At 42.2% G+C, this 18,605-nt stretch overlaps 2 protein-coding genes across 2 annotated transcripts in view; one reads left to right on the top strand and one right to left on the bottom strand.

Annotated features, from left to right (window-relative positions):
• The window catches only part of LOC139408645 (astrotactin-2-like), a 447,901-nt gene extending 441,995 nt beyond the window's left edge, over positions 1 to 5,906 (top strand). Inside the window, exon 23 of the mRNA XM_071152798.1 lies at positions 4,736 to 5,906. Within this exon, the coding sequence (XP_071008899.1) occupies positions 4,736 to 4,973 (238 nt within the window). The 3' untranslated portion in view covers positions 4,974 to 5,906. The remainder of the gene's footprint in view (positions 1 to 4,735) is intronic.
• Positions 5,907 to 13,876: 7,970 nt separating this feature from the next.
• The window catches only part of LOC139408644 (pappalysin-1-like), a 115,346-nt gene continuing 110,617 nt past the window's right edge, over positions 13,877 to 18,605 (bottom strand). The window contains exon 22 of the mRNA XM_071152796.1: positions 13,877 to 14,295. Within this exon, the coding sequence (XP_071008897.1) occupies positions 14,191 to 14,295 (105 nt within the window). The 3' untranslated portion in view covers positions 13,877 to 14,190. The remainder of the gene's footprint in view (positions 14,296 to 18,605) is intronic.

Below are 18,605 nucleotides of genomic sequence, written 5' to 3'. Positions count from 1 at the left end.
ATGTTTGGTGTTATGTTGTTGTAGGCAGTGAAATTTGAAGAGAGAAAGAAGAAAAAAGGTTGCCCTTTTTTTTACACGTGAAAAGGTTGTCTGTGCTCCTAGCTTAACCAAAGACAGATGCTGAGGCTGAACAGACATCCACTTCTCAAAACAAATGGAACATGCCTCCTTAAAGCTCCTTTTTCTGATATTTGTAATATTTGTGTCAACATTCAAGTTCTTACACACGTGCAGAAGAGGTTCATTATCAATGTTGAGAATAAAGTATTTGAGAATGCAACTAGCTCTCACAGCCTCACGTTGAAAGTTCATGCAAACATCAGATTTCGGAGTGTCAAAGGTTAAGTTTAGGCATTAAGTCTGCATTTTTAATTTTAGGGTTAAGTTTAGGCATTAACTCAGAATTGTTAAGGTAAGGGTTAAGGTTTGGGATAGGCTTAAAACAGAAATATCAAAAACAACTTTATATCTCTTGATTCAAACTTGCAACCTTTGGAATCAGAGGCAGATGCTTACGCCCATCCGCCATCCCTGTCAACAATGCGCTAGGAAAACCAAAACCTACTTGAAGGTAACAACACTCACTGTTGCCCCTAGTGGTCGGTGTCCACGTCATCTCCCGACGTCCTCAGATATGGATGGACAACGAATACTGACTTGTATCACAGGTGACCTGGCTGCCCCTTCCACCATCACACACCTATTTCTCTGTGCATCTATTTCTCTGTCAGTTTCTCTAATATCATTCAGCCATGATGGCGAGCGGAGATGCAGACCGTGATTAGTCTTCTGTTGTTACATTTGATATAGCAGCGTGCAGAGCCAAGTGAATACAGTGTACATCATTTCAACCCTCCTATAACCAAATAACCAAGAGCACAGGCCATTCTGATAGGCTTTGCAAGTTCGCTGTCATGCAGCAATGCTTCATGACAGTCATGCTTGCAGCTTTACAGCAAAGAAAACGGCTTGTCTCTAGCTCAAACAGTTCAAAACATATGACTCGTTACCGGAGCTACCTTTTTTTCTTCCTGCACGATTTCGCTCACATTTGATATGATTTCACAAAACATGTTGGGGCGGTTTTACACTAATACCAGGCCGCTAATTATTGTTTTGATAACAAACAACGTTGTTCAGTCATGTTACCTAGCTAGCTCACAACCTGGTAACTTGACAGTAGGTCTTAGGCATATTTGATTGGCGCAGGAAGAAAGGAAAAGGGTCTGCTACTCATGAAATGTGCTTCAAAGGTAGGATTCATGTAGGCCTAATGTAAGCCTAAATGATCAAAAATCAATCTATTTCCGGTACTCCTTACAGTCTGTTGGGTGCCTCATGTTTTTAAAGTTGGGAGCAGTGTGTTTATGAGGGAGACACAGAGAGTGTGTGCGGGAGGGAGGGAGAGTGTGTGTCTGTGTGTTAAATGAAGAGTAAAGGTTTCATGCAGTGTTTTCCCCTTACTGCCACAATTACATGCAGACCATTAATGCATTTACAATACCTCATTCAGGGTTTTTTCTTTATTTCTACTATTTTCTACATTGTAGAATAATAGTGAAGACATCAAATCTATGAAATAACACATATGGAATCATGTAGTAACCAAAAAAGGGTTCAACAAATCAAATATATTTGAGATTCTTCAAAGTAGCCACATTTTGCCTTGATGACAGCATTGCACACTCTAGGCATTCTGTCAATCAGCTTCACCTGGAATGCTTTTCCAACAGTCTTGAAGGAGTTCCCACATATATGCTGAGCACTTGCTGGCTACTTTTCCTTCACTATGCGGTCCAAATCATCCCAAATCATCTCAATTTGGTTGAAGTCAGGTGATTGTGGAGGACAGGTCATCTGATGCAGCACTCCATCACTCTCCTTCTTGGTCAAATAGCCCTTACACAGCCTGGAGGTGTGGTGGGTCATTGTCCTGTTGAAAAACAAATGGTAGTCCCACTCAGCGCAAACCAGATGGGATGGTGTATCACTGCAGAATGCTGTGGTAGCCATGCTGGTTAACCTCTCTAGGGGGTGTGGGACGCTACCGTCCCACCTGGCCAACATCCGGTGAAATTGCAGAGCGCAAAATTCAAATTTCATTACTATAAATATTTAACTCATGAAATCACAAGTGTAATACATCAAAATAAAGCTTAATTTGTTGTTAATCCAGCCGCTGTGTCAGATTTTAAAAATATTTTATGGCGAAAGCAAACCATGTGATTATCTGGGGACAGCGCTCAGCACACAAAACATTACATACAGTTACCAGCCAAGTAGATTAGTCACGAAAGTCAGAAATAGCAATACAATTAATCACTTACCTTTGATGATCTTCATATAGTTGCACTCAAAAGACTCCCAGTTACACAATAAATGTTTGTTTTGTTCGATAAAGTCCCTCTTTATATCCAAAAACCTGCATTTTGTTGGCGTGTTTTGTTCAGTGATCCAATGGCTCAAATGCGGTCACAACAGGCAGACGAAAATTCCAAATAGTACCGGTAAAGTTCGTAGAAACATGTCAAACGATGTTTATAATCAATCCTCAGGTTGTTTTTGGCCCAAATAATCGATAGTATTTCAACCGGACAATAGCGTCGTCAATATCAAAGAAAAACAAGAAAGGCGCACTCTCAGTCTCGCGCAGCAAACAGCTCAGGGGACATCCCACTATCCACTCACTCAAAGTTGTCATTCTCCCTCATTTTTCAGAATAAAAGCCTAAAACAATGTCTAAAGACTGTTAACAACGTGTGGAAGCCATAGGAACGGAATCTGGGTCCTATCCCTTTAAATGGTGGATAGGCTTTCATAGAAAAAAATAATGGCACTTCCTGGATGGATTTTCCTCAGGTTTTTGCCTGCCATTTCAGTTCTGTTATACTCACAGACGTTATTTTAACAGTTTTCGAAACTTTGGAGTGTTTTCTATCCAAATCTACTAATTAAATGCATATCCTAGCTTCTGGGCCTGAGTAGCAGGCAGTTTACTTTGGGAACACTTTTCATCCGGAGGTGAAAATATCTAGCACTGCAGTGCATAAAATGTTGTGAGTAGTTGACTCAAAGAGAATAGTGGAACAGTTTTGAAAAATTGTATTATTCCAAAATTAAGGAGAAGCAAGAGTAGGAGAAAGAGAGAGATAGCTATATTTGGTTGTATTTGTTTTTACAAAACTTTCACATAGCTAAGAATGAAGCTAGCTAGTTTAACCTACTCAAACATCCGGCTCAAGCAGAGCGAGATGCTATGTTATCTAGCTGGCTATGGCTATCCAACACTGTAACTCTTCCAAGTCATTAATTTATTGCCACCCGAGCCCACCAGTGTAACTGGTAAACTGCTTTCTAACTACACTGTACTGCATGATTGTAGCTAGTGGGTTTACTAACATGTTAGTTCTAGTAGCTATGTTGACTATGACGTGACAATGATGTAGGCTGTGTGTAGCGGTTATAGAGGTTATGACTGGAAGGTTTGGCTTAGAAAGTTTTTTTTCGCCTGGTTACAGACAGCTGATGTGAGGGGAGGAAAGCTCATAGATGCAAGAAGTTACACAACGAGCAAATTATCATGCTGTTTGTATATGCCTGCTGTGAAAGTGAAGTATGTTTGCGTGTGATCACGTGTGAATTCTGCCAATTCTGTTGAAAAATGTTTATTAAACGGATGGAAACGGAACAAGACGGGGATAAAAATACCTTAATGTGTCCAATAGAAATTCACATTTGCAACGAACTAATTATTACTCCCTAGATCAGCTAGATGCAGGCAAGAGTGTGCAAAGCGGTATTGAATGTCACCTTGATTACTCAAAATTCTCTACGTTGTAAACTTTCATTCATAGGCTAGGTTGTAGCAATCTCATGATGGGTACAGGTAAAATGTGTGTATCATGTAGTAGCCTAAACCTATCGATGTAACATTTGAGCTGGGTGAATGGAATATGAATGACAGTCATCCACTATGCTGTAAAATAATCATCCTCCCTCATCTTAAACGGCACCAACTGCCACTGGTATGCACGTGTGTTTCCTTACAGCAGTTTGTCTGCCTGTCCTGTACATTTACCTGGTCTCTAACATACCCCCTTCTGGTGAGGAACATGAGTAGGCTGCCAACACAGATCAGAGACAGACCTCTCTACTCTAGTCTGGAATTCAATCAAACCTGCAAAAAGATACATAACACATGAATGAACCTGCTCAGTTTCTAGATTGCTGTTGAACAAGGGGGCAAGGGTGAGGCATATTTATATACAATACTTCCGTTATTGGTCCATTTGCACAGATATTATTGATTTATTGCCGTCACAGTACCCAACCTAAAACAAAAAAACACACACACACACACACACACACACACACACACACACACACACACACACACACACACACACACACACACACACACACACACACACACACACACACACACACACACACACACACACACACACACACACACCACATCACAGCGCCCCTGGAGCAATTAGGGCTAAAGTACCTTGCTCAAGGGCACAATGGCAGTACATAGTATATAGGATGTTAAAGCCTCCAGTTGCCGGCCCTGATTCCACATTATTGGTCATTACTGGTAATGGCCATAGTTATTGTCCTGTTATTACCAATATTTATATCACCATGAAAATAAATAAAGGAATGACAAAATGACAATGCTGCTGATGCTGACATTAATACTAATCATGACTGTGTTTCTCTCCCCTAGGAAAGCACATCTGATCCTGCGCAGAGTGGAGAGGATCAGCCGGTACTGCCGGGCCCTGCTCCACAGCGCATACATTCAGAGCCGCACAGACACCATGGCCTACGTGTTCTGTCGCAGCGAGGAGGTTCGGCCCACCAGCAAAGTGTGGCATGGCTCCCTGCATGAGACCCGCACCACCTGCATGGAGAAACTGATCTCAGTACAACGCAGCACATACGGCAACGCCAAGCTCCGATGAGACAAGCTGCCCGACGACACAATGACAGCCGCCTCCTCCTCGTTTCTGGTCTCTCCACTGACTGGTATTTTTCCAAATTAGGAGAGCCCTGAAACCTCAACCCCACTGGACATTGTTAGAACTACTGTCAAACACCCTCAAATGCTTTTTTGGAAAAAGTGCTAAGAACTGCTTAAAGAGGAAAGACGGTTTGGATGTACATGCCAGTGACTACCACTATCAATGAGGAGGAGCAATGTGAGCATGTAAATTATCATTCAACCCAGAGCAAATTGGTTGGCAAAAAAATACTGAATGTAATATTGCAGTTTCTCATGGTACTTCGACTGGAAGCGTACCAGGGAAACAAACAAACAAAAAAACAACTCCCTGTTCATCTCTCCTCTTGGCTGGAGAGATGTGAAAGAGAGCGTTTAGATTTGATTTGATTCATTTGTAATACTTAAACATATCACCACTACAATAATGTAGTCTTTTTAATGCAGACAACATAGTGTTTATAATAAAGGCTACAGAGAAATCCTGTGTGACGGATTGTGATGTCATCAGCTGTACCGTACGGTGTGTGAGTTAACGCTTTGCAGCTAGAAAAGTCCTCAACCAGCAGTGTTTCATTTTTTGTTTGTTTGTTTATTGTTGTTTATCTCCTCAGATGTTGACAAAGGTGGAGAGCTCCTAAACCACAGGGAAAATCCATATTTAAAAAAGAGTCCATTAATATGGTCAACTGGTGAATATAGGTAAAGAAAAAGGAAAACCTTTTCATAGGAAAATATTCCAAATGACTTCAAGATTTTATGCTATATGTATGGATTGCAGAGTGATGGCAGGTGAATGCCAATGAATAATGAAACGCTATAAAGGAATCATGTTTAATCGTATGGATCTTGTAGGATCCCTTCCCTCAAGGAAACATTTACTTGACTTTCCATCTCTCAAGAGCCATGGACATAAAAATCCAACTCATTGTTTTTTTGTATTGATTATCATTTCACGTTATATCAATTGTAATAGTAAATTATTATATTGTAAATATGAAATTGTAAATAACATATGTATTATTATGTGGCTTTAATTGTCTTTTTTCGAGAGAATGTGAAATATTAAATACTATATATCACAAGCATCTGCATTCTTTTGGACAAGGAGAAAGTAGCTCTGTTTAACCAATTGATTCACATCTGCGGTATAGGCTATACCACACTCCATGGGTTGGAGAGAAATGTAAAGATTATGATGAACTCAACACCTGCATTGTCATATGGAATTATTGAAAAACAACAGCTGCAAATGAATGGGACCTTGTATGTAATGTCCCTCAGGATTACCTGTGAATACTTTCCTACATCATCTACCCCTTCACTCTGCTTACGGTAGGTAAGTAACAACCTGTAGTGATGTTTTTTTTCCACCATCAATAGTGGACCTCGAACAAAATATTTACATTAATTTCCACGGGGGAAATAAGTCCCTGTGGCAATGAGCAGGTATATGGTATGACTAATGCCAGTTAATAACATTACTGAAGGTATCCCTCTCTCTCTCGTTCTCTCTCGGGAAACATTCTCTTTTTCCATCTCCTCTACACAAACTATTCCTTCACTCAGGTCCAGTCTCTTTCCACTCATGCAACATTAACTGTGCTTTAAAACACAGTAGACTAATGTTCATTCTCACAAATTAGGCCATTCACGTCTCTGGGGTGCCAGGAGCAGCGCTCAGGTTTCCATGTCAAGGAATCAATGAGGGCCTTACATTTGGATTCGTACTTCATTACTACTGTTTTGATAGTAGCTTTGACATTTTCATGTCCATAAAATCAAAGTGAGTATAGCCAGGTGAGTAGCACTTCAATGCACTTTCAAGTAAACATCAAGGGGTCGGACAATACAGGGTTTGTAGTATTATCTACAGGGAATTGGCTATGTAAAGTCATCTGTACTATTGGACAAAGGGCTCTATTCAATCCGCATCGCGGAAGTTCAGCTTTACAGCGTGATTGAAATGTAAAGGCAATGCTCCTGCTTTAGTGGAGACTGCGTTCGCGGTAAAAGCTGAATATGTCAGCTCAATCAGAAATGACCTTTACATTTCTATCCTGGAATCTGTAACGCTTCAGCTTTACAGATTAAATAGAGCCCAAAGTTATCATGAGCCATGTTAAGCAAAAAAGTCAGGTTATATGTAAAAATGGGGCATTCTATTTTAAAGGACAAAGAATTGACAACACTTCCTTGGCTTACATCCACTTAACCAGTGTTTTATTTCTACATAATACATGACAGGGAAATGGACATGATACTCATCATGAATGAGGATCCATCCTTATGAAAATATAGTACACATCATTAGAACCCTGCTTGCCATGTTCCAGAGCACCGGAAATATAATAGCAACAGTGAAAAAAGCAAAGAATATGAGGAAACATCTGCTGAAACAAAAGTCTGTTGTGTTATATGTGCCTGAAAAACGGTGTACTGTGAATGGACCTAACAGAGTGGGTGCTGCAAGCGAGGGAAGGTGAGAGAGAGAGAGCGAGGGGTGCTGATGGGTACCTTTACAGTGTTTTCAGTTCAAACTCTAAGGCAAGGGAGGAAAGAGTAAGCAAACATCTGTGGTGTAGAGGAAGGAGTAAGGATATGTAAGTTGTTTTTTGGTTGGTGCCAGTCAGTCTGAGGGTGAGTTCAAGGGGAATGGTGTTCACTGTTAGAATCATTCAAGTCTGATAATAAGAATGTGTTGTAACATGTTAAATATTCTCTTCAAATGAATGCTTTGCTCTTGTTTTGTTTGTTTTCACACTCTAAAAAGAAGGAACATTTTGGTAATTTATTTTCAACTGACTGCTCCGAGACCCACAAACTGACCACATGATGCTTTATTCATCTTGACAACAAATAAATTAAGTTTGATTTCATATAAGACTGTTTTATAGACAATTGACAACAGTGTTTGTGTAGAGCCTTTATGAATGAATAACTGCTGATGACAAGTGTTGTGAAGCATTATGGGTATTGTATTTTTTTCCCAGAATGGCTGCGGATCCGACTTTTCTTGACCTTTCTTTCCGAGCTCTAAAGGTCCTGAAGCTTCTGCGCATGTACGGGATTCTCTCATTTACTCAGCAGTCTCTGCTCTACTCGTAGAGCATAGGCTACTCTGGAGAATGGTGCTTGTTTAATAAAGTTAGATTAAAGTTGTCTGCAAAATCGCATAATGAGAGTATTCTATAGAACAGAACTAAATTTAATAGGATGTGGGCTTATAACGTGACTGTAAGACAAAACCACTAAATATCTTATGAAATTTTAGGATGATTGTGTGAATGGTCGCATGTTTCTCTCATGGGTCCAAAACAAAACAGCGCACGCCACTAGGCAAAATACACAGGTAGGCTATGCTACAGTGTGTTAACTCCATCTGCTCTAACAGTCACTCACTGTACATCATTCAAAACAACACTGTAGGCTACTTCCAACACTGTATAACTCAAGATCTAAACGCACATCCCCATGAAACGGATTGAGATCGAATGTTTGGTTTGAAGATACTGTATGGATGTTTCTCCAGTAAAACGTATCATTAAATATTGACAGTGAGAAATATGAAAGGCTGGAGACAACAAAAATGTGTGTCTAAAGTAGAGGTATAGAAATGTGTTTTTTTTGTCTTACAGTGTAATGTTATCCTATGCTATTATATTCGGTTCTGTTGAATACTATCATTATGTGATTTTGCAGACATTGATTCAGCTTTGTTTAACTTTATTAAATGAGAGTAGCCTGTTGTCTACGAGTAAAGCGGAAACTGTGGGAAGTAGTAAATCCTGCACATGCGCAGAAGCTTAGGGAACTTTAGAGCTCAGGAAGACAGGTCCAGAAAAGTTGGATTCGCAGCCACTGCGTATTTCTTTTCTTTCCGGTGGTACTTCAATGGTACACATTGCACAATGTATCTTCCTTAAATTGTCTCTGATATAAATCCAAGAGCTACCCCAAACAGATAATACATGGTTTTGCAAATACAATCATCATAGAATAAAATTATTTACATCTTAAAATATTTTTGCTGAACAATCGGGTACGAAACATTGCAATAATACCACTAGATATCCACATAATATGTATATACTCAATTTGATACTTTCCCACATAAAAAGGACCATTCATTTTTTATTACTGAATGTGGGAATGAGAAACAAACACAAGTGGACCATTCTTTAACCAGGAGCCTGTGAAAGGTACTTGATGAGTGAAGTTTAGAAAACAACAATAAGAACATCATGGCACATCAGTGTGTTCTCCACAACTGTCTGTCCACAAACTCAAGGGCTACAGCCAGCCACCTCTAGGCTACCACTGTCTCCATTGCTTCCCATGGGTTATGGTGGGATGCCACAGGGACTGAAAGGATATCACTTTTAGCAGAGCAAGGTAACGCCACCGAAACCCAACTGTTTTTAACCAAAACCCAGGCTACGCATGGCTGGTATGTAGCTAGTTTGGATTTGAGAGAATCACCTCCCATCCACAATAAGATGGACTATATGAAGTTGTCTATGGAAAGACATTGAAGCGGACTCTGCCATGCATTTCAAATACTCCTATGGTCTGAGAGTGAAGGGAAGGGCATGTCCCTCAGCCTGCTGCACTAGGGCTCATATCTTAGGTAGTCTTCCTATCCTCCCTCCTCCCTGGTCTTCCATGCGGCCCACCTTACCACCGCAACATGACCGTGACAGTGACGGATGGCGCGGCGTGTCAGGAGGGGAGTCCCTCAGAGAACACCCGCCACCTCCAGGAGAAAGTCTGACTCATCGGCCTCGGCCTGCTGCCAGTCAGCGCTGGCCCAGGGGCAGCTCTGTGTGTACACAGTTTTCACACCTGGACAAATACCCAGGCCGCCAGGAAAAGCAGCCCACCTTCACCCATCCCATTCTATCCCCTGCTCTACACCCTCTCCCTCACCCCACCTGGGGCACAACCGGCTGCCTGATTACTTCTCCCTGCTCCTCATCCTCTGCAGCTCCCTGCCTGCCTACCACTGGTTGTTCTGAATGGCTGTGTATTTTCTGTCCTCACGGTAGCCCTCAGAGTTGATTGAGAATGGATCTAACCACTTCAACATGATATAGGTTCTCTCTTCAGAGCAAACATCGGATTACATTTGAAAAGTTCATGAATTAACAAAATAAAAATGACAGTACATTCTGGATTTGTAATGTAGAAATAAAAAAACACACATACTTGTGCACTGCACTCAGTTACATAAACATGTGGTAAATCCTCATTGGACAAGAGTAGTGCCCAATGAGACAACCAATGAGACAACAACCTTGACCAAAGCTATTTGACGACGACATTGGGACAGAAATAAAATGACAACAGTTTTTAACTCACAACCAATATGTCTGTTTATAAGAGCAATGCAAAAAATAATTTACATGAACATTAAATATAACTTAAAAAAGTATAACACTCTTAATAAATAGTTTTACTATTTACACCATTGCTAAAAATGAGACGCAAAAATGACTAATTTACCAAAATATAGAAGCAGCAAACATTACAGGCATGAGGTACAGCGAAGAGATCCTGTGGTGGCTTACAGTAGAGGTGATGTTTTCGTATTCAAACTTCATTTCATAACATCCTGGCTTTATGGCTTTGGAACAGTACCTTGTCCAATACAGAGAGCACATCAGAAAACGAACGTGTCCAGGTTGTGTCCAGGTTGACACACAGGCAGTCACATTCTGTAGAGACTCTCATATCCCTCTCTCCGAGAGTCACCGTTTCTGGTCTCCAGACTTTTTAATAACATCGATGAGGATGACGACACAAGACAAAGAGAGGAGCTGTAGATGAGTGAACGAAAGGGTGATGAACAAGATGACTAGTCATCAGCCTGTAATGTTTGTCCAGTTTGAGGATGAAGGGAGGGTCCAATGGCAATATAACCCTTGGGGAATTCCATGGATGGCTTTTCAGAAATCCTGTGTGAGTGTTAGCAGGTGATGATGATCCACAGTACTGTTGGCTTTGTGTAGTGAATGCTGTTGAATCTCTCCCTACTGGTAATATCTCTAATGAAAGCAGCAGTATAGGGAGTATTATTACATACCATTTGATAATATCAACATAATACAGTTAATTTTACCAAGGATATATACCGTATAAAGTGTTAAATGCACAATTGTCGAGGCTGATGTAGGCTTTTTGATGATGAATGTAGTGTCCAGACAGTTGCATTACTCAGGTTTTCATTGTCTGAAAGATCTCCAACTTTCGAGAGTTCATTTTTTTGGTAGTTTCTTCATTTAGTTATCCATTCTCCTTGACGCTCCATGGTTACCATGACACAATTTGCAACAAATACATAAGATGGTGGATTACACAAACCATGGAGCGAAAATAAAATGTTTGTCCCCTAACCAGGAGGAACACAAAATACGTAAATGCTTACATATCATGTATAATATTTCAAAAATGTGTACATCTGACTTTTTGATATTTGAACCTACATTAACAAAAAAGTCCCAGGTTAAATAGCCTTGATACAATAATATCTTTATCATATGATAATGGATACGAAATCTGAGAAAGCCTACGATGAATGTACAAATCATATTTGTCACTGGCTTCCTACTGGGCATGATAATATCAGGTGCAAAGCTAGTGGGAATACAAGACACTAACCACAGGAAAGCTAATAGTAATATCGTAGGAGTCCAATGACCAAAAACATCACACACTTTATCAAATCACCTTTCTGACAATAGCAGCTTCTAAACGGTTTGAATTATATATTTTTCTTCTTAAATGGCAACTAAAAAGTGCAGTAACTGAGGTCAATAATACAAATACTGATTAACTAAGACAACATTTTGTAAAAAATAAAATAGAAATTAGAAAAATTAAAACAAGAACAATTTTACGTTTTTTTTTCTCACGTAAAAAGCAGTATTACACTGAAAATGTTATAGTTACATTGTACATTTGACGTTGTAATTTCTCCCTACTTTCCTATGTGACGTGGTATTGTCCTATTATCTCTCTAACCAGTCTGTATCTGTGAAGACCTGTGATTGGTCAGAACGGTGTACGGGAATATTCTGGAATGCCTTATAGCAGCCTAGGGTGATGAGTCAGAGGGACCATTCCATTGGTCCATACCAGATGAGAGAGTTTACGAGGGGTATGGAGTTCTTGGTTGTATAGAGTTTTAAACCAGATAGCCCAGCGATGGTTGAATCATGAAGCAGCAACTTGTGGACCTTATGCCAAGCAGCCTTCATCACCATATGTTGATGGGCGTTTCGTTCAAGGGCTATGAAAGGAGATGAGTAAGTTCAGAGCACAGAATAGCAGCCATACGTCTATTGAAGTAAAGGTGGTTGTGTGGTTGATGGAAGGGACACGATCAAATGTCACAATACTGACAAAGTGCCAGAGATGGCACCTTCAGCACGAATTGCTGCAGAGGTAAGAAAAGGCCAAACTGGGCTACTCAACACATGCAGTCTGTCAAGCCATTGGGCTCAAGAGAAGCCAAGACAATAGTGTCCTGGGAATATAGTGTACTTCTACTACTCCTGCACTAAAGGCTACTTGTTGACAATGAATACATCCAGATGCCATCTATACTAAAATGAGGAAAGCCTCCTATTTGTTTTTATGTGTATGTGCTATTGAACTATGCCTATTGAAATCAAGGCTATGCTATGCTGCTGAAAACAGTTTGAGGGTGTAGTTGTGAATAAACATAGACTACATTCAAGAGGTTATAACTGTGTTATCAATTACATTCTTGAAGTCATTTTAAATTCAGTAATATGTGTTGGATTTTGTATTGCGTCAACATTGCTTTTGGTGTAAGATTGGATACATTTCCGGTGTATTCTCCGATAGGTTATTTGTCTATGAAGACTTACTGGACTGCAGAAACTAAGGACAGAGAAATGGAAATGTGAGGTGTTATGTTTTTCGAGGATATTTCAACTGCATTGTTTCCCTACTAACTCTTTGCAATGTTGCAGGAGTTTTTATTCTAGGTTTAAAGTTGAGTGTACTGTACACGCAGAAACAAGTGTCCACTAATGGAAGGTGTTCGGAGGTAAGCGGTACGGCAGACGGGGCTGACTCCGTCCAACCTCACTGGGTAGTAATAGTCTGCAGAGCTGGTCATATGGCAAAGTAGCAGCAAACATACCAGCAGCAGCCACGCTGACACAACTGGCTTATTTTGTTGCAGCCCTATATAACCGCTTTTAAGTTCATAAGTACTCTACCTCTTTCCCACATTCACTTGTTCCTGTGGCTTTGTAATATGTCTTAATTTCCTGTTATATGTTAGATATATTGAGTTAGACCTCTCTGGTTAGAATCTCTTTACCAATATGGCCGCCTATATCCCCATCAACGCCTATTCTTTCCCATTTCACATCTGTATAAGAGCAAAGATTCTAAACCTGTGATTTCTGAAGAACAAGAAAATGCATTTCCACCGAGAGAAGGCAGAGGGCACAAACTGTCAGCCTGATCCCTGTGCTGTGCTGGCTCCAGGAACACACACCAGCTCTGGAGTAATACAACATGAGGGTACATCAAGTGTGTTCATGCTATAAGTTATTTTGGCAATAGCTCTTCTGCCTGTCATTCAGTGCCACCATTGATGACTTCAGCATACCCAAAAAATAAAAGATTCCACATGATATGGATAACGTTTCTCACTCTGTTTCTTTTTTCCTTTGGTCTAAAAGGAAATAATGAGATTGTACGGCAATGTCTTTGAAATGGACACAGAAGCTGACACAAAACTGAAAAAAGGCATGCTATCCAGGCTTGGTTTGTTTAGCTTTTTTTGTTAATTTTTCATATCCTTCATTCAAAAACCTTTCGGTATTTTTGTTTTCTTTTTTTTCTCTTGCTGTAGAAGTTTTGGTGGTTGGTGAATTTGCAGGTTTGTTCCTTTCTTTGAGAAATGGGTTTTCCATTATAGCCTCTCTAGTCTGGTCTGTTCATCTAGGTCTTTCCCAATGTGGAGAAGGAGGAGACAGGCGTATGTTAGGGGGGTGCAGTATGGGTGGAGAGGTACTCCTGTAAAGCAGCATGTGGAGGATTTGAGGGAAAAAGGGGAGGGCTGGTCTCCCTCGGTCTGGGTGTGGGTAGTTTTGGGGCGAGGGTTCAGGAATCCGGTGGGGGGCGAGGAGGGAGGGTCACCCCAGGGAGTGGACGTGCTCGTCTTTCCTCTTCTCTGGAGCGTTGGGGTCTCGGCAGGCACAGTCTTCCCGTATGTCACAGGACATGGGGAACGGGATCACCTGGAGGGGAGACACAGAAACACATACAATGAAACATCTAAAAACAAAGCTTGCTGTAGGATTCAGTCTGTATTCCATTTCTCCGGGTTCCAACACAATCAGGAGGACTGTGGCAGTGTAAGGGCTGATACAGTCCTAAACAGCCTATTAACAACAGTGGTAATAGTGTCCGATGCCTCGCCGTCGACACCACTAGCGGGAAACGCCGCATGACAAACAAAACAAGCCAACTGCTGCCAGCCAATCCCATCGCGCCATATAGAGGAGTACTACGAGTGTTGTGAAGTGTCAACTCTCCAAGAAGTGGTGAGTGCCCACAAGCACATTCAAAATAGCCCCGGCGTATCATTGGCCGCCGCTGTGTAGCGTTTGACGTCACAGGCGCTTGTTGGCGGTGCGTCAACAGCACCAGCTGCTGCTGTGTTGCTTCTCCAAGGGCCTGCTTCAGCTGTTTGGGTACACACAATGCATCCCTAGTCACTCGAAACTAACTACACATGTGGCTCCAGCGAGTGCCTGGAGGATTCAGACCAGAGTATATCTGTATTCTTCCCCCCGTGGCTTATTGGACGGATTTGGGTCTGCTGCTTGTACTTCGTTGTCCTATTAGTGGCTTTGACAGAAGGGCCAGAGCAGTGACGCTAGATAAACACTGGCCACCGCAACAAATAAAACAGCAACGGGGTAACAAATAAACCGAGTCATTAAGAATTATTAGGCCTAATAGCTAGCACAATTAGGAAGGCTGTTGGCCGGTATGGGACTTCAGACTTCAGCAGTCAGTGTCTCATCTTCCTATTATCTGAAAGTGGAATTGTTTGTTGTTACGGCAACATACAACAGAACCCTGATTACGGTAATAACCTCACTGAGTCATGGGCCAACACAATTAGCTAGTTCATTGGCTAGTAAGAGAAGATACAGTACAGTACAGCAAATGGGTAAGATTCCTCAGATCCCTAAATAGTCAAGACTTTCCCCTATGGCCTCCAATGCTATGGTAAGCATTGATGGTATATACTGTACAGTACAGTGCCCCCAATGGCCCTCGGACTCAGGCCTCCAGGGCCATTGGGGGCATGGGGTTTGTAGAGTGGACATTGGGGGCCCTGGGGCTGACAGAGGGAGAGTGCACCAGTGGCTGAGGCACGATGACGCAGGTCCGTCTTTGAAATGGGGTATTAAACCAAGTTGTTTGTGAGAGGGATTTCCTAATGGGCGAGGGTTGGGCGGCCAGCGCCAGGCTCTTCTGAGAAAACGGGCTCTCCATGTGACGACTTTACAAGCGCAGGCCGGACACACTTCAGAAACAGCTGTCAATCGCATGAACAGCGTTTCCTCTGTGCCTCTTTAGAGCCAGGCATGGGGCAAAAAACACCCTGCTCCAATTCTTCCTTCTTTTCCCCCTCCTCTCTGTGCTCTCTTGCGTTCCTGCTGTCTATTTCACACTTTCACTCTGTCTCTCTGTGTCTCTCTCTCCCTTCGGTCTCCTCCTCTTGCTGTCAGTCTAGCCCCCTTCTCTTTCTACAATCTCTCCATTCCACCCAATCCCTCTCTCCCATAATCCTAACCCTATACCCTTTCCTCCCTCCCTCTTCCCTCTCACTCTGTGTGTTTATCTCTCTATCTGGTTGAGAGAGATGGTGGGTGGTAAATTTGGCATGGTTTCCTGTGACCTTGACCTCCAGGGTGGCTGGATCAGCTGCCACATCTGGCCCTGATTGGGGCTCTCCGAAGGTGGCTGGGAACGGGGTGGCGGCAGGGGCCGAGTGGGGGCCAGGAGCCCTGTTGAAGTCCCAGGGCCAGAGAAAGGAGGACAGCCACAGCAACATGAAAGCCCCTATGAAGGAGCAGGCATGTCAGAGCCCCTGACCCTCAGATCCAGAAACAGGCCACAATCACGCCAGGCCCCAGGTATGTGCGTGTCAGTCTGTGCTCAGTCTGTGCTCAGTGGAGGAAAGCGTGTCTGGGGCTGGGGGAGGACTACTCTCCAGCCACACACACACACACAACGAACCCTGTTGGGTAACATCCTACTACTTATCTACAGGTCGAGGTATCCATGGTGTCCATGATTGAGGAGGTCACTGACATATTGCATGCATTAAATTCATTAAATAAAAACGGAATATAATACGTGTCATGATAGAAGCTACATTCTCATCCACATGGAAAAAGAGAATCCCACATCTGGAATCAAGCTTGGTTTTTGTTTTTGGTATTTAAACACATTGAGTGTAATGATATGGAAAAGATCCCTTCTCTCATTAATATTCACATAACATCGGCTCATATGAACACAGGCAAGCAGATAAAACAAACCAGAACTAATTGTGTTATTCCAATGAGAATCACTGGTGATCACTCTCCACTGCACACCAGATACATGTTGTTATAACAACAAACACAGGAGAGAGGGAGAGAGAGGGGGAGAAAGGGTAAGGGAGAAAGTATGCATGGAATAGGGATAGAGTGGGAGAGAGAGCACTAAAGACAGAGAGGGAGAGACAAAGCGAGAACAGGAAAGAGAGAAAGAGGGAGAGAGAAAGAAAGAGAAAGTTCCAGAGAGAAAGGAGGGCAGGTTTTGACTTTGCTAGCGCCTGGCACTCGACGTGAGCAAACAGCCGAGGCTCCTAAACCTGCGGGTAGCGTGTTTCCCCTGGAGAGTTACTACCTTTACTCAGTTGTGGAGAAACCCCATCCTCCCCCATCCTCGCACCTCCCAGACGCTTGTTTTGTTCAACAACCCCCTCCATCCTCCACTCCTGCACTGACATGGTGCCTACTCTCCCCCATTCCCGGTCTGTACCATACCTCCTCTCCCCCTTAAAGCCCAGGATTAAAGGAAACTATTTGGAAGGCATGAGCTGCTCGTTTAAGGATTGGGTTTTATTGCCGTAAACATTGCGTGGCAGGGCAGACATACGTTGATAATTAAGCCTTTTTTTTTTAAGGCAGGTACGAAACCAACACTTAATGCTTGCTGACCAGAACTCTCTAGCGCTGCTCCACTGCTGGGCCCTGGTCCCCCGCCACTGCTTTTCTCCCCTTAATTGACTTGGCATGGGGACCAGAAGTCAAACTCGGTTGCCCTCAGATATTTAAAAATAAGAGCTGTTGATGCAGTGCACTCTCTACATGCAATTAGCCAATATACGCTGTGACCGCGGTGGAGCTGAATGGGCCATGATGGGGCTGGATGGGCCACGATGGGGCTGGATGCCCAAAGACTTGAGAGCACAAGACAGTTCAGTCAAAGACACTTCAGTGATGCTCAGAGCTTCCATTGAGAATCAAACGGAAAGCAGTCTATTGGTTCTGAGAACCGGTTCACAGTAGAACAGCCGAGGAAGTTGTGTTCGGCAATCATAACATTTCCAAGAATGATCAGTTTCAAGGTTACAAGGGATACAGAGTAAGAGGCAATTAGTTGTACCTTGTGTATTTGCAGCCTAGCCCCGAACAAGGTGGGTCACAGAGGAATGGCCATGGAAGCCTGGCCTTTTTTTTTTCAATCCAGGTGCTTCATCGGGTGTGAAAAGATAATCCCCAAGGCAACAAACAGGATATATCTGCTACTCTCCACACCTCCAAGGTCATTGATTCAATCATTACTGCTTGATATAAACTGAACAACATTGATAGGGATGCAGGGATGCAGCCCCCCAGCACCAGAACACTGTGCTAATTGGTTGAACTCCTGATCTGAGAAGGTAAATGTACGAAAAGCAAAGGTAGGTAAATGTAAATGTACGAAAAGCAAAGCGAAAAAAAGCGAAAAGCAAAAAAAAGACTTGAAAAACAAGTTGTTGTATTGCTGATTTGACTATCTCAGTTTATTACCGTTTTGTAAAGGTGTGCTGTGCCAGTCTAAATGGGTGTTTGTGTAGAAATGTAGCAGAGTGACAAAAAAAATGTGGTTCATTTTCGCTGAACAAACCTCACCTGGCCTGACATATTTATTTAGCAGATTTTTTTCTCTCTTTAAATTGGTGTACCAACATTTTCTTTAAACTTCAAAAGGTATGTCTGTTTGAAGTTTCTCCCTGGTGGAACTTGTAGAAGTTAGAGTTAGATGTAAACACAGCAACAGTCAGTAGTAGTGATGTCTAGAGAAAAACACGGGCTGCAAAGTGCATGTTTGGGAGAGGAGCAAAGTGCCCTGCCTCAGTAAATAAACCAATGGAAAGGAAGAGTTCTGTGACACTGGAAAAAGACAAAGAGACATAATACCACAGGGAAAACAAGAGCATATTATGGAAGACTATGGGTCATGGAGGGAAAGGTGTAGGCGTGGGGTGGGGGAGCTT

This window comes from Oncorhynchus clarkii, chromosome 5, assembly GCF_045791955.1.
Source record: "Oncorhynchus clarkii lewisi isolate Uvic-CL-2024 chromosome 5, UVic_Ocla_1.0, whole genome shotgun sequence".
Lineage (NCBI taxonomy): Eukaryota > Metazoa > Chordata > Actinopteri > Salmoniformes > Salmonidae > Oncorhynchus > Oncorhynchus clarkii.
The sequence above is the reverse complement of the archived record's forward strand: the minus strand, read 5'-3'. Positions and strand labels throughout refer to the sequence as shown.